Source organism: Kogia breviceps, chromosome 14 (genome assembly GCF_026419965.1).
Source record: "Kogia breviceps isolate mKogBre1 chromosome 14, mKogBre1 haplotype 1, whole genome shotgun sequence".
Lineage (NCBI taxonomy): Eukaryota > Metazoa > Chordata > Mammalia > Artiodactyla > Physeteridae > Kogia > Kogia breviceps.
The window spans coordinates 65,163,488-65,179,796 of record NC_081323.1 but is presented as its reverse complement, the minus strand read 5'-3'; the positions used below and the strand labels follow the sequence as shown (position 1 = coordinate 65,179,796).

The 16,309-nt window shown below is 41.8% G+C and overlaps 1 protein-coding gene across 2 annotated transcripts in view; it reads left to right on the top strand.

Moving 5' to 3' along the window:
- PARN (poly(A)-specific ribonuclease) overlaps positions 1-16,309 on the top strand; it is a 164,260-nt gene that overhangs the window by 9,404 nt on the left and 138,547 nt on the right. For both annotated transcript variants that reach the window (XM_059038327.2, XM_059038326.2), the window contains exons 6-12: positions 893-953; positions 7,041-7,206; positions 7,894-7,959; positions 9,207-9,245; positions 10,384-10,426; positions 11,723-11,803; positions 14,790-14,846. In XM_059038327.2, the coding sequence (XP_058894310.1) occupies positions 893-953; positions 7,041-7,206; positions 7,894-7,959; positions 9,207-9,245; positions 10,384-10,426; positions 11,723-11,803; positions 14,790-14,846 (513 nt within the window). The remainder of the gene's footprint in view (positions 1-892; positions 954-7,040; positions 7,207-7,893; positions 7,960-9,206; positions 9,246-10,383; positions 10,427-11,722; positions 11,804-14,789; positions 14,847-16,309) is intronic.

The following is a 16,309-nucleotide window of genomic DNA, read 5'->3' as shown; positions in this document are numbered from 1 at the left end:
ATGGTATAATGTCAAGTACAGGTCAGGAAGGTAGTTCTATGAGGGGTCAGATTAAAATGACTCAAGTGTGCTGCTCTCTAATGTTCTGACTTAAAACAAGAATAGAATTAGAGAAGCTACAGTGATGTTTCCCACTCTTCAGTCAGTTGAGTAAGAACTTGGTGAAAATTTTCCCATTCTTGTAGTATTATTTAATTAATATTTTTACTAACATTTACTTATATATTTTGACTTACCCTAGGCTTGAGATACGTATTTAATAAGTCTCATTACTGGGAATTTTTCTCTATTTTGATCTTGAAAGTAAAGAACATCCAATTAAGAGCTTGGGACTTCCCTGGCAGTCCAATGGTTAAGACTCTGCACTTCCAAAACAGGGGGTGCGGGTTCGATCCCTGGTTGGGGAACTAAGATCCCACATGCCACACGGCATGGCCAAAAAGAGAAAGAAAAGATTTGGGGCTTTCAGAATCTAAGTTGAAGTGAATATTGATACCTTATAACTTGCACATGTTTGCTACCTTAAACCTGAACCTGGGGTGAGATAATAGAAATACATTTAATTTTTATTTATAGTCTCCTAGTCAGTACAGCCACCAGGAGTTTCCTGCCTATTGGGAGAATATATGTTCACTAAGTAAAATTTTCTTAAATGTTGTGAAACAAAGGATATTTGTTTTATAGGCTATAAAGGAGAAGAGCCCAGATAGTTTAAGTGAATTAATGGATAATTTGGCAGCCGTGTAGTAGAAATGCCTTGTCCTCTGACCTTTGGCATGCTGCCTCCTTGCCTGGTTGCCTTTGTTTACTTGCCTGAGTTCTTTCTCTGCTTCTATTCACACACCTGCCACGAACATCACCGAAATGCATGTTTTGTTTACTCTTGTTTCAGAGCTCAAGCATTGACTTTCTAGCAAGCCAAGGATTTGATTTTAATAAAGTTTTTCGCAACGGTAAGACTATGTGTGACCTCTCTTTAGAGCTTGTAAATCTGGATTTGGTTGAGAATTATCTTTTTGTGCCTGCTGTCTGAGACAGGATCTCGGATTCCCAGTCCATCGTGTGCAGCCATAGAGTTTTTATCGTGCTCTTTTCTTAAGGCCTGAACTGAACAGGAGAGGAGCTGCTACTTCATTTAGCTCTAATGAGGCCTCTCAAGCTCCTGGTTTCACTGAGTGGAGCTTTTCTGTCGCTGGTGTGACTTGGTTTCCTGGCAGACCACCTGCGGGGGGGATGCATCCCAGTTTTCTTTCAGTGATACAAGTGCTACAATGTAGCATTTTAAAAAGCAGCCATATTCCAGTAATACAGAGATGGTCTTTGGAGGAAAAAAGTCTACATAGTCTGCACAATCCTGATGGCTAATTTGCTGGCATGATAGGCTGGCAAGCAGGCTAGAGGGAGGGACTACGTCCCTTCCTTATCCCCAGAGCAGAGCACGATTCCTCTTCCATATCAGGGAGGTGACTGTTAAATATCTGTTGAACGAACACCGGACGTTAGACCACACCAGAGTAGTTTTCCTTACTCCATTCTTGTATTTCCCGAAAAGTACTGGGGAAAGCCTCTGGTTTTCTCAGCAGTATTAAGCGCCTGCTGCTCTAAGGTCAATAGGTACTTTTCACTTAATTATTCTTGTAAATTGTATTCATTCCCATGGGGAATGTATTATTGAGTGAGGTAAGAAAGATTTTTCTCAGCAAAGGTTCTAGAACATAGACTTCAGCTAAAGTCTCTTCCCCTCAGCATGATATCCTTGCAGGGCCTTTAGCACCTATGTCATGTTGTTTTTTTAATTGCTTTAGTGGTACTGCGTCTTCATGTCTAGTGATGATTTTGATTTTTGGAAATACTAAAAAAAATTTGGAATCCAAACTGCTGAACCTGGTGGGTGAACCAGCTGCGTAACACAATTTGGGTATAATAAAATAATTTATTTGCTTTGGCTCATACTTGGCCCTGAAAGCCATTATAAAACACAAGTTCCAAATGTAATTAGAGCCCTATAATGGAATAGTTGCAGAAATCTTTTGAATGAACTACTTTACCCAGACTTATATGAGTGTGTAATTTCCAGCCTGATGGTTTTATTTTCATAAAAGGAGAGAAACAGCTAAATTGGAGGATGCCTCACTCTCTAGTTTTGTAGTCAGACCTTGTAATATTTTAGTCACAGCTGCATCCGGGCTCCCAGGCCATCTGTTATTACCGAGACTCTAACCCCGTGCTGTTGTAGATGCTCTGTAATTCTGACCTAGACCTTCACTTCTCTTTCTTATCAAACCTTCCCACTCAGGGTTCGCAAATGCCAGGCCCTTTTCTCCTGGCAGTCTTCTTGGAAGTGCCTTTGACTTCCTTGTCTGAAATGGAACCAGGTGACTCCTCTTACCTTTCCCCCTAGAGCCCTCGCAAGCACAGGTGGTTTCAGCTCTGTCTCTGTATCTGCAGCCAGGCAGTGGTAGGCATGCCACCTTCAATCCATTTGAGTTCCCTCTTCTCAGGTGCCACAGTTCTTCCCAGGGCTGCGTCACCAGCTCTGCCATCCCTCTTTCTGCTGACTTCCTGGGCGTGGCCTTCACCAGCAGCCTTGGCGTTGGCTCATCGTCTTTCTCTCCACTCCTACCTCTCTCCTCCTTCTGGGTGACTCCAGCATCCACAGGACAACCAGCAAATGCTCTGTCTTGTCTGTTTCTTGGCCAGGCGGTCAGCAGTCCTCGCTTCTGCCTCCCCTTATCCCTGCACTCCCTTGGTAGCATCGTGGGTCTTATTAGCAATAACTGTGCCCATCTCCATCATTTCTCTTGTCTTTCTCTTCCACTTACTTGAGTACCTCATTTTAGCCATCAGTTGACCTCCATTGCTTTTTCACTATCGGTTACCTACCACTCTCCTGTCTTGACTTCTCTCCTTGTCCACCTGGTCCATCATTACCCTTTCTTCCTGCCCTTGCTCCTCTTTCCCTCCATTGCCCTGGTCTAGCTAAGTCCCAGCCCTGGTTGGATCTTATCATCCACCTTCTCTATTTCTGAGCATCTGAATATGGCAGGAAAATGTGACACACCTGAGCTAATTTGTCACTTTAAATTCATGACCACAAGCTTCAAGAAAAGGACTCAGTCGTGCTCAAAAATCCTACTTTTCTGAATTAGAGATTCCCTTTCCAGCTCTCTACGATGTCTGTCCCACTCAGCTGATGACCATGCCTCTCTGAAAATAGAAGCCATGAGGGAAGAGCCACTTCGTGTTCTCACCACCAGACCAACAGGTCTCCCCCGAGCCTGGGCTCAGCCTTTTCGTATCTCTCCTTACAGAGAAAGGAGTCCCTGCACCGGTCAGAGGCTAGTACCTGCCTCCTAGTCAGGCACTGGCTTTTCCAGTTTGCCCTTCTCTCTCCTGGATATTTTCCCATCTCTGCTGATCATTCCATCAACCTTTGTAAACATGCTTTGTGAAAGTGCAGAGCTTCTTAATCTAGGCCATGGGCCGCCTTCCTGCCACAGATAGAATTCAGAAGTCTGTGAACTTGGGGAGGGCATTGTGGAATTCAAATCTATATTTTCTCTGACCTTGAACTGAATTTGTTTGTTTCTTCTGTTAGGAAAGTAGGCAACAACCCAGCAGTGTTAGCAGTAGCTGGAAGTTTGTCCTCAGTGAAATCCCAGGTATCTTCAAATGGCATTTCAGTTGTGACAGATATCTTGAATATTGTTTACCTTCATCAGTACTTTGAAATTTTCATAGTTATGTCACCTGCCATTAGGTCTTATTATTTAATGTGTTGACCAGGAAGCTGATTTCCTGTATTATTATATTATTATACCATATATATATATATATATTTTTTTTTGCGTTACGCGGGCCTCTCACTGCCGTGGTCCCTCCCATTGCGGAGCACAGGCTCCGGACGCGCAGGCCCAGCGGCCATGGCTCATGGGCCCAGCTGCTCCATGGCATGCGGGACCCCCCCAGACCAGGGCACGAACCCGCGTCCCCTGCATCGGCAGGCGGACTCCCAACCACTGCGCCACCAGGGAAGCCCTATCCCATATTATTATATCATAGATTAAAAAAAGAATTTTTGGGGCCTTCCCTGGTGGCGCAGTGGTTGGGAATCCGCCTGCCGATGTAGGGGACACGGGTTCGTGCCCTGGTCCGGGAAGATCCCACATGCCGCGGAGCGGCTGGGCCCGTGAGCCATGGCCGCTGAGCCTGCGCATCCGGAGCCTGCTCCGCAATGGGAGAAGCCACAACAGTGAGAGGCCCGCGAACCGGAAAAAAAAAAAAGAAAAAGAATTTTTGGTAACTAGTTCAACATAATTACCTTTCTTTACAATCTTGCATATTTTATTTTATGCATTTGAAAACATTATTCTGGGGAAGGGTCTGTAGATTTCACCCGACTGGCAAAGGAGTTGGTGGCCTGTGAAGATTTAAGCAGGCCTGCAGGAACATCTCCGTCTTGAAATAACTCCAACCAAAGCAAAACCATCCCCCCTCACTTGATTGCACATCCCCTTTCCACTTCTGGCCTGTGATCCTCCTAGTCAGAGCAAAGCATCTTGAATGAGATGTGTGTTCTCACTGTTCCTTCCTCTTCCTCTCTAGTTTTTTTTTCACCCATCCCCAGCTGGCCCACCATCTGCACCCCTCCAAGGACACTGCTGGTCCCCCATGCCTGCCATGATCTCAGACCCCATAGATCCTTCTTTGTCCTCATCTTGCTCCACCTTTGGAGGAATTTGACCCAGTGGATTGCTCCCTCCTTCCCTAGAAGCTGTCCTCTGGCTTTCAGACACTTCGTTCTCCTGGTTTTCGTCCCACCTCCCTCTGGACTCCTCCACGTCCTGATTGGCTCATTCTCATGTCATCAGCTTCTCAATATTACTTGTCCTAGTTGGTCTCATATATTCCATGGTTTTATTTATTTTTTATTATTAAATTCTTATTTTGAAATAATTTCAGACTTAATATAAATGTTGCCAGAATACCGCAAAGAATTCCTGATACCTTCCCTCTGATTTCCCAGGTGTTAGCATTATAATGTTTGCTTTGTTGTTCTTTCTCTCATTATATATGTATATATATAATTTTTTTCCTGAACCATTTTAGAGTAAGTTGCACCCATGATGCTCCTTTATTCTTAACTACTTCAGTGTGAATTTTCCTAAAAACAAGAGCATTCTCTTATATAGTACGGTAATCCAAATTAGGAAATTGACATTGCTACAGTACTGTTACCTCATTTGCAAACCTAATATAAGTTTTGCTACTTATAGCAAAAGAAGAAAAATAATTTCCCCCTTGTCCAGATTCAATCCAGGATCACACATTGCCTTTAAACTGTCATATCTTTTTGTTCTTTTAAAATCCAGAGCAGTTTCTCAGTCTGTGATTTTGGTACCTTGACATTTTTGCATCGTGGAGGCTAGTTATTTTGTAGCATACCCCTCAATTTGGATTTTTTTGATGTTTCGTCAGACAAGTCCAAATGCATCTGTTCATCTCGGGCAGGGATACTGCAGATGTGCATGTCTGTGCTGCTCAGTGCATCATATCAGGAGGCATATGACATCAATTAGCCGCATTACTGACGATGATAACTTTTTTTTTTTGTAGTTTGTAAAGTATGAAGTACACTAATATTGTTGTGCAGCTGTTGGTGTTTTAAATGTGGATCACTTTTTCACCAATTAGTTTTAGCATCCATTGATAATTCTTGCTTGAAACAATTATTGCTGATGAGTGGTGATTTTCTAATTCCATCATTCTTTCTACAAAGTTTTTTAAGCATCACATGGCTTTTAATGCCCCCCACGTCCTGACACCTACATTTATATCTCAGCACCTTTCTCCGGAGCTTTAGGTTTATACCTGCACCTCTCCATTTATATATACATCCCTAGATGATTTATTATATCTAGGAGGTAGCTTTTGATTTTCACCCCTTGGGCCCCAAGTCTATTCTTTGCCTAGTTTTCCCCACTTCAGTATATGGCCCTACTGCTGTCCCAACTGTTTAAACCTAATAGTTAGATGTCGTTTTTTATTTTGCCCTTCCCTTTCTCCCTCAACCCCAGTATGTTGGCAAGTTCTAGCTCTCCTATCTCTAGAATCATTCTCTCTATCTCTGTAGATTAGGCCAAGGTCATAAACTATGACCTTCTGCCTATTTTATAAATAAAGCTTTACTGGGACACAGCCATACCCATTGTGTGGCTGTTTTCATGTTACAAAGGTCAGAGTTAAGGAGTTGCAACAGAGATCCCGGTATGGCCCTCAAGCCTAAAACATCTACTGTTTGTCCCTTTAAGGAAAAGTCTGCTGATCTAAGCGGTTGTCTCTGGCCTGGACATCTGCAGTGGACAGTTCCTTCCAGTTGACCTCCCTACTTCAACTCTCACAGGAGTCCAGATGATCTTTTAAAAACATGGAGCAGATAATATGATTATCTTGCTTAAAACCTGATGATATCCCATTGCTCGTAGAATAGAGTAAATTCTTACCGTGGCCTGCAAGGGCCTATGTAATCTTGCCCCATCCTCTCCAACCTGACATTATGCCATTCTCCTGCTTACGCTTCCTTGCTGTTTCTGGAACAGTCCAAGCCTTTTCCATCCTCTGGGCATTTATGCTTGTTCCCTGCCTGAAATACTCTTCCCCCAGCTCCTTCGTGTCTGATTTATTCTTACCCTGAGGTCCTCCCTCCTGGTGGCCTTCTCTGGTCCTCCTAAGGTCATTCGCTTCACTACAGAGCAGGACAAGTCGACCTTGTTCACTGTTAGCTCACTAGTGCCTGATAACAGCGCCTGGCACAGCATAAGAGCCAAATCACAGTTTGTTGAAAGGAGAATGAATGAACGAGTGAATGGAATGAATGAATAGACAAACACATTTCAAAATCATTTGTTTTTTCCATTGATTTTTTTGAGCTGTAGTTAAATATGGCCTTTCCTGAGTCTTTTAGACTCCTTGGTTTGTTACAAAATTTTTATGATAAACTGTTACTTCTGCTAATGCATTGTTTAAAAAATTCTGTTCAGGAATTCCATACTTAAACCAGGAAGAAGAAAGACAGTTAAGAGAGCAGTATGATGAAAAACGTTTACAGTCCAATGGTGCAGGCGCTTTGTCGTACGCGTCTCCTAACACTTCAAAATGTCCCGTGACGATTCCTGAGGATCAGAAGAAGTTTATTGACCAAGTGGTGTAAGTTCCTAAACTGAAACCAAACGTGCGTTGAGTCACGTGTCTTGGGGCAGGGGTGATGTCTGTGTCTCAGGCTCGTGCTTCACATGCACAGTGCACACAGGGGCGTGATGTTTGAGGGGCAGGATTTAACTGTGGTGTATCTGGGTTTGTGTCACAGCTGTCAACTGTAAGTCGAGTTCTGTGTACTGTACTTAGACTTCCCATGTGTCACCAGGCAAAAGACTATCTTGGCCAAGTGGTCAGACCTCCTGAGTGGACCACGGGCCTGACAGCCACCGTCCAGTCCCCGTGAAGGCAGAGGCCCATCCAGATATTTGCAACACATCCATGTTTTTTTCTCTTGCAGTGAAGTTTCTGACAAGCAAACGTGCCCTTGGAGGAGCGTCTGGTTTTGCTCTGTTTAGCTGTCAGTATAACTGCTTTACTAGGAAAGTAAAAATGCAAATCACTTGTATTGCTGAATCCTGGAGAAGTTGTTGCGAACTCATTAATAACAGCAACAAATGCCAAAATAAAGTATTTTTCTTTAAGCCTTACTGAACTAAAAAGTTATAACATGATTTGGTAAAATTACAGTGTCGTATGTTCTTGTATTTGGATTGCTTTTGAGTATGATGATTCTGTTGGTTGACAACTTCATTCCTTAATGATGCTGATGGTCATGTTTTTATTCTAATTCCTCAGAGAGAAAATAGAAGATTTATTACAAAGTGAAGAAAACAAGAACTTGAATTTAGAGCCATGTACTGGGTCAGTTGCCCTGAATATTTTCATGTGTACTTTTTTTGGAAAGGTAGATGATTTCTGGCATGTGCTCCATTTGGTCGCTTAAAAACACTTTCATAAATAGTCTTTTTATTATAGGTATGTTCCCAATATTTCAGCACTAACTTTAGCATTAACAGAATTGGGACCATGGTATATAGAGACACTGAATGAATGCTTTGTTCCGTGCTGGAGGGGAGAAAACTGTTGTGCACCTTTGCTTTAAGTCATGCTCAAGAGTGGCATAATTATTGTAGCCTCGACTTGTGCTTCATACATAAAGGCTTCAGAAGAGCAGAATTTACTGTTAGGCTACTCCTGTCCTTTTAATTTCTCTCTACAGTAAAAAATCATCAGTGTTTCATAGAGTCATTGACTGAAACAGCCTGCTTTCCTTCCTTTTACCTTGTGACTAGCTTCATAGAAGTGTTTTAATGCATCTGTCTACTTAAAACTCTCTTCATACAGCCACAGGAAGTAATACTTTGGTTAGACAAGAACTTCTGCCTCTTCTATAAAGGCAGTATAATAATAATAATAATAAAGAGCATTTCGAGAAAGAAAAGTGGCGAGGAATCCTCCCACCTCAAACATCCTGTCTGCTCTTGTTTGCACATTACCTGTCGCTTCTAATGAAGTCTCCTTTAAAAATTAAATATTTTTCCCAATTTGAAAAAGAATAAATACATGTATATGAATAACTCAATCACTTTGCTGTACACCTGAAACCAACTCAGCATTGTTAATCAACTATACTCCAATATGAAATAAAAAGTTTTTAAAAATTCAATCCATCTTTATCCATTATTATTATCATTATTATTTTTAATTTTATGTATTTTTGGCTGCGTTGGGTCTTTGTTGCTGCACGTGGGCTTTCTCTAGTTGCGGTAAGCGGGGGCTACTCTTTGTTGCGGTGTGTGGGCTTCTTGCAGTGGCTTCTCGTTGCGGAGCACAGGCTCTAGGAGCACGGGCTTCAGTAGTTGTGGTGTGCAGGCTCAGTAGTTGTGGCGCACGGCCTAGTTGCTCTGTGGCATGTGAGATCTTCCTGGACCAGGGATCGAACCCATGTCCCCTACACTGGCAGGCAGTTTCCTAACCACTGTGCCACCGGGGAAGTCCCCAATCCATCTTTAAAAAAAAAAAGTAAATGTCTTTCCCAACCAGTGCTTGGTCAGTTTGAATTTTCCTTTAATGAGCCAAAATTAATACCTTTTCATTTGTTTTTATAGGTTCCAAAGAAAACTAATTTATCAGACTTTGAGCTGGAAGTAAGTGTTTATATTATACACAAGAGCTCTGTGAGGGACCCAGGATTTAAAAACTAAATGTGATGTTTTAGCTCTTATTTCATTTTTGATATTCTGCAGTTCTTGGTGATTTGACCATACCGTGTTCTTGGGCATGCTTTATTTTGTTATTATTTTCCCCTAATTTCTTAAGTTGAATACCCATTTAATTTATTTCCTTGTTATTCCTTCTTAGTAGATGTTGTAAAGCCTTAACAATTTTCTTTTAACTATCACTTTGGCCTGTCCATTAACTTCTGGATGTGTAGTGTTTTTGTTCTTTGAAGGTATCAATATATGGTAAAGAGTTGGTTTTAAGACCTGGTAAATACTCAGGTGAATGCTTTTTCTAAAACAGGGGTTAGGCCATGGGTAGGTTTCAGGAGGCCTATGAATCCCCTGAAACAGTATCCAAAATTGTGTGCATGTATCTTTCTGGAGGTGTTTCTATTGGTTTAATTATATTTTCAAGTGGATCTCTAACTCAAAAATTGAGTATCAGGATTGCACAGATGGATGTTTGCACTTGACTTTGTTTGGGGTTCTTGTTCTTTCATTAGAGTCTGCCAGTGGCATGTATACTGGGAATTTACTTTGACCAAAACAGGAAAAGGGCCATTGTTGTTTGACCAGGCTCCTTTCCTCTCACGTTATCCTTGCCACATTCTCTACCAGAGTTCCAGATTCCTCTCCTGGGCAGATGTAACTACTGTGCCAGATTACAGCAGAGTTACTCATCTCAGATCTTCCCTGTGCATGCCCTAGATCATCCAAAGAGACCTTCAGAATTTTACTTAGGAAGTAAACATGGTGATATTTAGAAGCACGATTTGACAGTGTGGTAATGAGTTGACTGTATTACAGGATGCCTGACATTTCAGAAGATGCCTGAGTCCTAAAAATATTAATTTGAAATCAGTTACATTCCTGTGTTTTAAGAGGAGAGAGAGGGAAACATTTAGCAGCTGAAATTACTCTAAAGTCTTCCTAGTAGTGGTATTTATTTCATACTTAATAAAATTTAAGTAATGAAATTATAGCTATGTAGCTGTTTTTAAAATACGTAGGGTTTTAGCTGTTGTCTCATCTACTGATGTCATGTTTTCTTTCTTTTCTTTAGGTATCCCAAAGGCATTCATGTTGAGACTTTAGAAACTGAAAAGGTAACCTCAAGAATTATCCAGGGCCAACATCAAACGCATTAAACCCATGCAACAATATGCAAATGCAAAATGCAATCAAATCGAGCAGTTGAAAGTCAGAGATTACTCCTTGGCTCTGCTACATATGAACTGGGTGACATTGGGCAAGTCATTTCCCCTCTGCCAGCCTCGTTTTCCTCATTTGTGCATTGGGCGTGAACATGGTAATGATGAGCTATACCTATCTCACAGCTTTTTAAAAAATAGTGATCAAGTGGGTAGATGGAAGTGAGCATGCTTTGTAAACTTGAAAGTATGCAAATGTTAGTACATGTTCTTAATCATCACAGAAAGCTGATATACATGGTATCCATGTAATAATTGCCTCCTGTTATGTGGGCCAGTAAAATTAAATTTTAGAATCTGGGGCATAAACATAGCTATCATCATGTACTCCCAGGGTGCAGTGATAGAACTGTGATGGGTAAAGGTGGGCTGATGGGGAGCTAATGGTGTGTTCCTTCTACAGAATTTTAGAATTTAGTTCTTGTTGTTAAGTCAGATGTCTAATTTAATAAGAGATTAAGTAAATTAAGTCTTGCTAGAAGAAAAATCTCAAACTTTGACACAGGAGGTTTTGTAGTATATTTGATTGATACAAAATGCAGTATGTGAGAAAGAAGGTGCTAGTTATCTGACAAGTTACCAGAAAATCCAGGATTTTTTTTCTTCTTTTTCCCTTTTTTTTGGCCACACCACACGGCTTGTGGGATTTTAGTTTCCTGACCAGGGATTGAACCTGGGCCCTTGGCAGTGAGAGCCTAGAAGCCTAACCACTGGACCACCAGGGAATTCTCCAGGATTTTTTTCTTATGTTAATGAAATGTAGAAATTTTTTTATTGAGGTGTGGTCAACTTACAGTATTACAGTTTCAGGTGTACAACATAGTGACTCAACATTTTTATAGATTATATAGAAATTATTTTAAAACCAACTATTTAGAAATTCATGGTCAAATGCAGCATCTTAGTGTTCATTATGGAGTGTCTTATTCTCACAGTCTGTTGATATTTATAATTGTCTTTTGGGGTGATTAATAAACCATGGGAAAATGTCATGGAAACACGGAGGTGGAATTTTGGTTTATAAAGCATCAACTCAACTTTTGGTTGCATTTCAAAATACTTTCAGTGTGTTTAGCCCATGAAGGACTGTGCAGTGAGAAAAATTGTAACTTCTACTGGTAGAATCTGAATTTTGGGGGGTAGGGGTCAGGTAGCTTCCAGAAAATTGTATATCTGCTTTATGTCTTTTAGAAAGAGCGCTATATTGTTATCAGCAAAGTAGATGAAGAGGAACGTAAAAGGAGAGAGCAGCAGAAACACGCTAAGGAACAGGTGATTGGATTATGTTCATTTCCTTTGGGTGAGAAATGGCTACAGAGTTGTAGATCCCGTGATAGATTCAATTTAATGAATATTTTTCTACTAGAGAAGAATCGAATTGGTAGCAAAACCTGGAAGAGAATGAGGGGAACCTAAGGTTAAGTAATTAGATGCAGCCAACAAAGTGAGACTGGCATCATGGTTGACCAGTCTTCACTTCCATGAAGCAGTCTTGGAGAAGGAATTAGTGGTTATCATTCAGATTGTGTGTCACTGAGCTTCACAGCCCATTAACTAATCTTGCTGTGTCTAACTTTAGGCGCAGTTACTAGTTTTCCTAAAACAAAATTTAGATGATACGATTCAACAGATTAGGATGCACGGTCATATTTGCATCGTAAGAACCTTGCCCTGGTTGTCCTCTGGAGAATGGATTCGAGTAAGTCTGGAGGCAGGGAGACCAGTTCAGCTGTGGAGTAACCAGCTAAGAGATGTCAGTGCCCTGGAACAGGAAAGTTAGTAGGAGTTAAGGTGGAATCTGGCCATCTTTAGAAGGTAGCATCAGTGGAATTTGTGATTGGATGTGGGTGGTGAAAGAGGAAGGCAGAAGAAAGAAGATGCTCAAGCCAGGAAGTTGAGCAGCTGGGTAGGCTGACATCAGTCTACTTAGATGGGGTGACAGAGTGGTGTTGGTGGGGGGACGCAGGTGGAGGAGGCCAGGAGTGGGTTTGGGCAAGGGTGGACATCCAGCTCACCCATGCATAAAGCAGGGCCACATCAGACTGATGCAACTAGGAAAGACACGGCAAGCCTCTGTTAAATTTAGACAGTTTATGACTTAGAGAAGGTGACAGCTGCACGTGGTGCTTGTCCCACAAACCAAAAAGACAACACTGAAACAAAAGGGGCCACGTGACTGCAGAGTGAGCTGTGGATGCCCCATCGCCAAGCAGCCAACTCTAGACTGCAGCTAAGTGCTTTCATACTCTGTAGCTCTATTTTGAAAAGACCGTGGCGCAGGAAGCCCCAGGCCTCATCAGAGCCTGGGCAGCAGTGAGAAACTGTCTCATGACAGCCTTCCAGGCGAGAGAGGGAGGTGGCCTCCTGTGCTCTCCTGGGGTGTTCCACCCAGATGCACATTAGTTATATCTCAAGACTTTGCCTGCGTGGACTATTTGGATGTGTGCAAGGTCACCAGGACACCGTGGCAGGGCTGTCCCCCTATAGTGGACAAAGGTGTTACATTCTGCTTTTGAGCAGATGAGGTTTTCGATGTTTTGAGGGCATCTGAGCATCAATGTCCTGTCAGCAGATTGTCGTGCTGGAGTGCAGGAGAGGGGTAAGGGCTGGACTTGGTTGTTGTTGGCAGAGAGACTGGGACAGGATGAGAGTGCAGAATGTGCCTGAGGTTATTGTGACACAGCAGCCAAGGGGAAGAGTGTTTGAAGAAGGGGATGTTGACAGGGTCTGATGCTCTCGAGAAGTAGAATGAGGACTGAGACATGGCCATTGGGTTTAGCCTTGGGAGTCGTTTTTTTTCTTCTTTTTTAAAGAATATTCTTTAAAAAGTTAAAAACATTTTAGTTCTGGTAAAAATGTATAACATAAACTTTACCATCTTAACCATTTTAAGCTGTACAGTTTTGTACTGTAAAACATATTCACACTGTTGTGCAACCGTCACCACCATCCATCTCCAGAACTCCTTTCATCCTGCTAAACTGAAACTCTGTACCCATTAAACAATAACTTCCCATTCCCCCATCCCCCAGCCTCTGGTAACCACCATTCTACTTTCTGTCTCTGTCAGTTTGACTGCTCTAGGTGCCTCATGTAAGTGGAATCGTACAGTATTTGTCTTTCTGTTACTGGCTTAGTTCACTTAGCATAATGTCATTTAGGTTCATCTGTATTGTAGCATGTGACAGAATTTCCATTCTTTTTAAAGGCTGAATAATATCGTATGTACCACATTTTGTTTATCCATTTATCTGCCGATGGACAGTTGTGTTGCTTCTACCTTTTGGTTCTTGTGAATAACGCTGCTCTGCACATGGGTATACAAGTATCTCTTTGAGTCCTTGCAGTTCTTTGGGGCACATACCGAGGAGTGGGATTGCTGGCTCGTATGGTAGCTCTGTCTCTGACTTTTTTGAGGACCAGCCACACTGTTTTCCACAGTGACTGTACCATTTTACATTCCCACCAACAGGGCACAAGTGTTCCAATTTCTCCACATCCCTGCCAACGCTTGTTAGACTTGAGAGTAGTTTAAAGAGGTGAGCAACTTCAGTGCGGGTGAAGCGGGGGAGCAGGGGGCTTGCGGGTCCCTGGGAGTTGAACTGGACCTAGTGAGTGGAGAGGAGTCTTTAAGGAATTTAGCTGTGAAGAGACAAGAAGGAGAGTGGTTTTGTGGAGCTCAGATTAAAGGAAGGGGTTTCAAGGTAGGAGAGAAATTGAGCCCATTTAAGTGCATGGGGAATAAAACAGGAGAGACGAAAATGAATGGAGATGAGTCTCAGTGCTGTGCTATAAAAATTTTATTAAAATGCATTTGACCAGGATAATAAGAGTCTGAGCATTCTTGATTTGGCAGTCAGCTGCTGGGTGGGTCGCCTCCGAATTGGATGCAGTATTGAGTTTGGCCAGCAGGTGGCAGCTTTTAAAAGTTTGTGTTTCCAAGGCAACTTGAGAGACTACAAAATTTCAACAGTTGATGGGAAGTGATGGGTGAACCCTAGCACTGTTATTTTAGTAACTAATGAATAATTTGCCACTTTGCTCATTTTAAAACAGAAGAAAGTTATGTGCATAGGTCATTTCAGATGCAGTTGTTTGGGGTGATAGACTCAAAGCACGTGAAGCTAAAGCTATCTAACTCCATATAAAACTTCAGTCGTTTTTTTTTTTTTTTTTTTGGCCTAGATTTTAACCCGTTCAAATAAGCAATATGTATACGTCAATAGTGGTTTTTTGTTTTGTTTTGTTTTTAAATTAGGAAGAACTGAATGATGCTGTGGGGTTTTCTAGAGTCATTCATGCCATTGCTAATTCGGTAAGTGAACCAGGCTTTTTAACTAATTTCATGAACATTTAAGGTGAAATGCCCAATTATCATTGCAAATTAATCATCTGGTCACGTTTAGAATGTTTACCTGGTCTGGAGGGAGAATTTAGAACTTCATAAAGACAAATTGTTGTTATAAGGCGCTTAGTGTGACATCGTAATTGCGGAATTAATTATAATTAAACCATTTTTTTGGAAAGCATTTCTTGTAAAACGCAGGGGAGGATTATACAATGATGGCCTTATGTGGCTCCACGGAACTAATATTTATTATTCTCAAAACCAGTAAGAAGCAGAATAAAAAACTAAAGAATATGGTGAGAAACAATCTAGTGTTTGAAGCGTTTTATTCCTTAATTAGAAGAATCTAGAGGGTAAAAGTAATTGAATTGCGTTCTCTGCATAACTGTGATTGAATCTTATATCTCATAGCCTTAATAACATTTGATACATTTTAAAAAATGTGTTGACCATTTGTGTAAATATGCTGGAGGGTTCTGTAATAGATAGGATAGACATTTTCCCTTGTTTCATAAGTCCTTTCAGAAAAGAGGCACCCACATCTTGAATAGATTAAACTGGGTCTTGCTGCTGGTTGTTTCGTGAGTTATGCATCCGAGTCAGACTGCTTGCCTGGATGCTAAGTTGCCTGGAATCCAAGACTTTTCTTTACTTGAGTATCTGGCCTAGGAAGAAGAAATTATCCCCCTGGAGGAGGAGTCATCTTGTCCCTTAGACGCTGAACTCTGCATCAGGGAAGCTTTACGGCCGGACTCCAGGAGTCCATGAATGTCTCACCACCAGGTGCAGGCTTGTCAAACAGGAGCATCTGAGGAGAGGCAGCCACTGTCCCCGGTGGGGGCGGGGGGCTATGGCCGGTAAACAGAAGTTAGAGAGCCTTGTGAAGGAGGAGGGCTGGCTCACCTGGAGCTCTTTCCCTGAAGTAAGTGACCTCATCAGAACGGAATAGAAAGTTGGATGAGCCTGGAGAAAAACCAAAGTGTGAGTCTCTTGAGAAGTGGCTAAGATTACGGGTATCCAGAAAAGCAGAGAGGGGTCACATTTACTTACATTATACACTCTTAGCAGCCTTTAGAGCAGTTGTTGATTTGACTGAGGCTGTCCCTGAAACACAGAGATGTGGGGCGGCAGTTGGCTTTGAGCCCTTTTATAGCCACCGTGAGGGTTTAGGTAGCTTTTCCAAGATTGGGACGTTTGTTTGCCTTGTACAAACAATTTGGATACCTTAGCCTGCTGTGCCTCTGTTTATTTTTTCTCTCTGTTGTCTCTCTTCTGCAGAGTGATTCATAGTATGTTGCTGACCATTCGTAGTTCACGTCACAAAACATACTGCAAAAAAAGCCCTATTTATTAGTGATCCAGACACTTAAAATTTAAAAGTCATGTACCTTAAAAATACTAACATAGTTAAGCTCTGTAGAGCCAGAGAA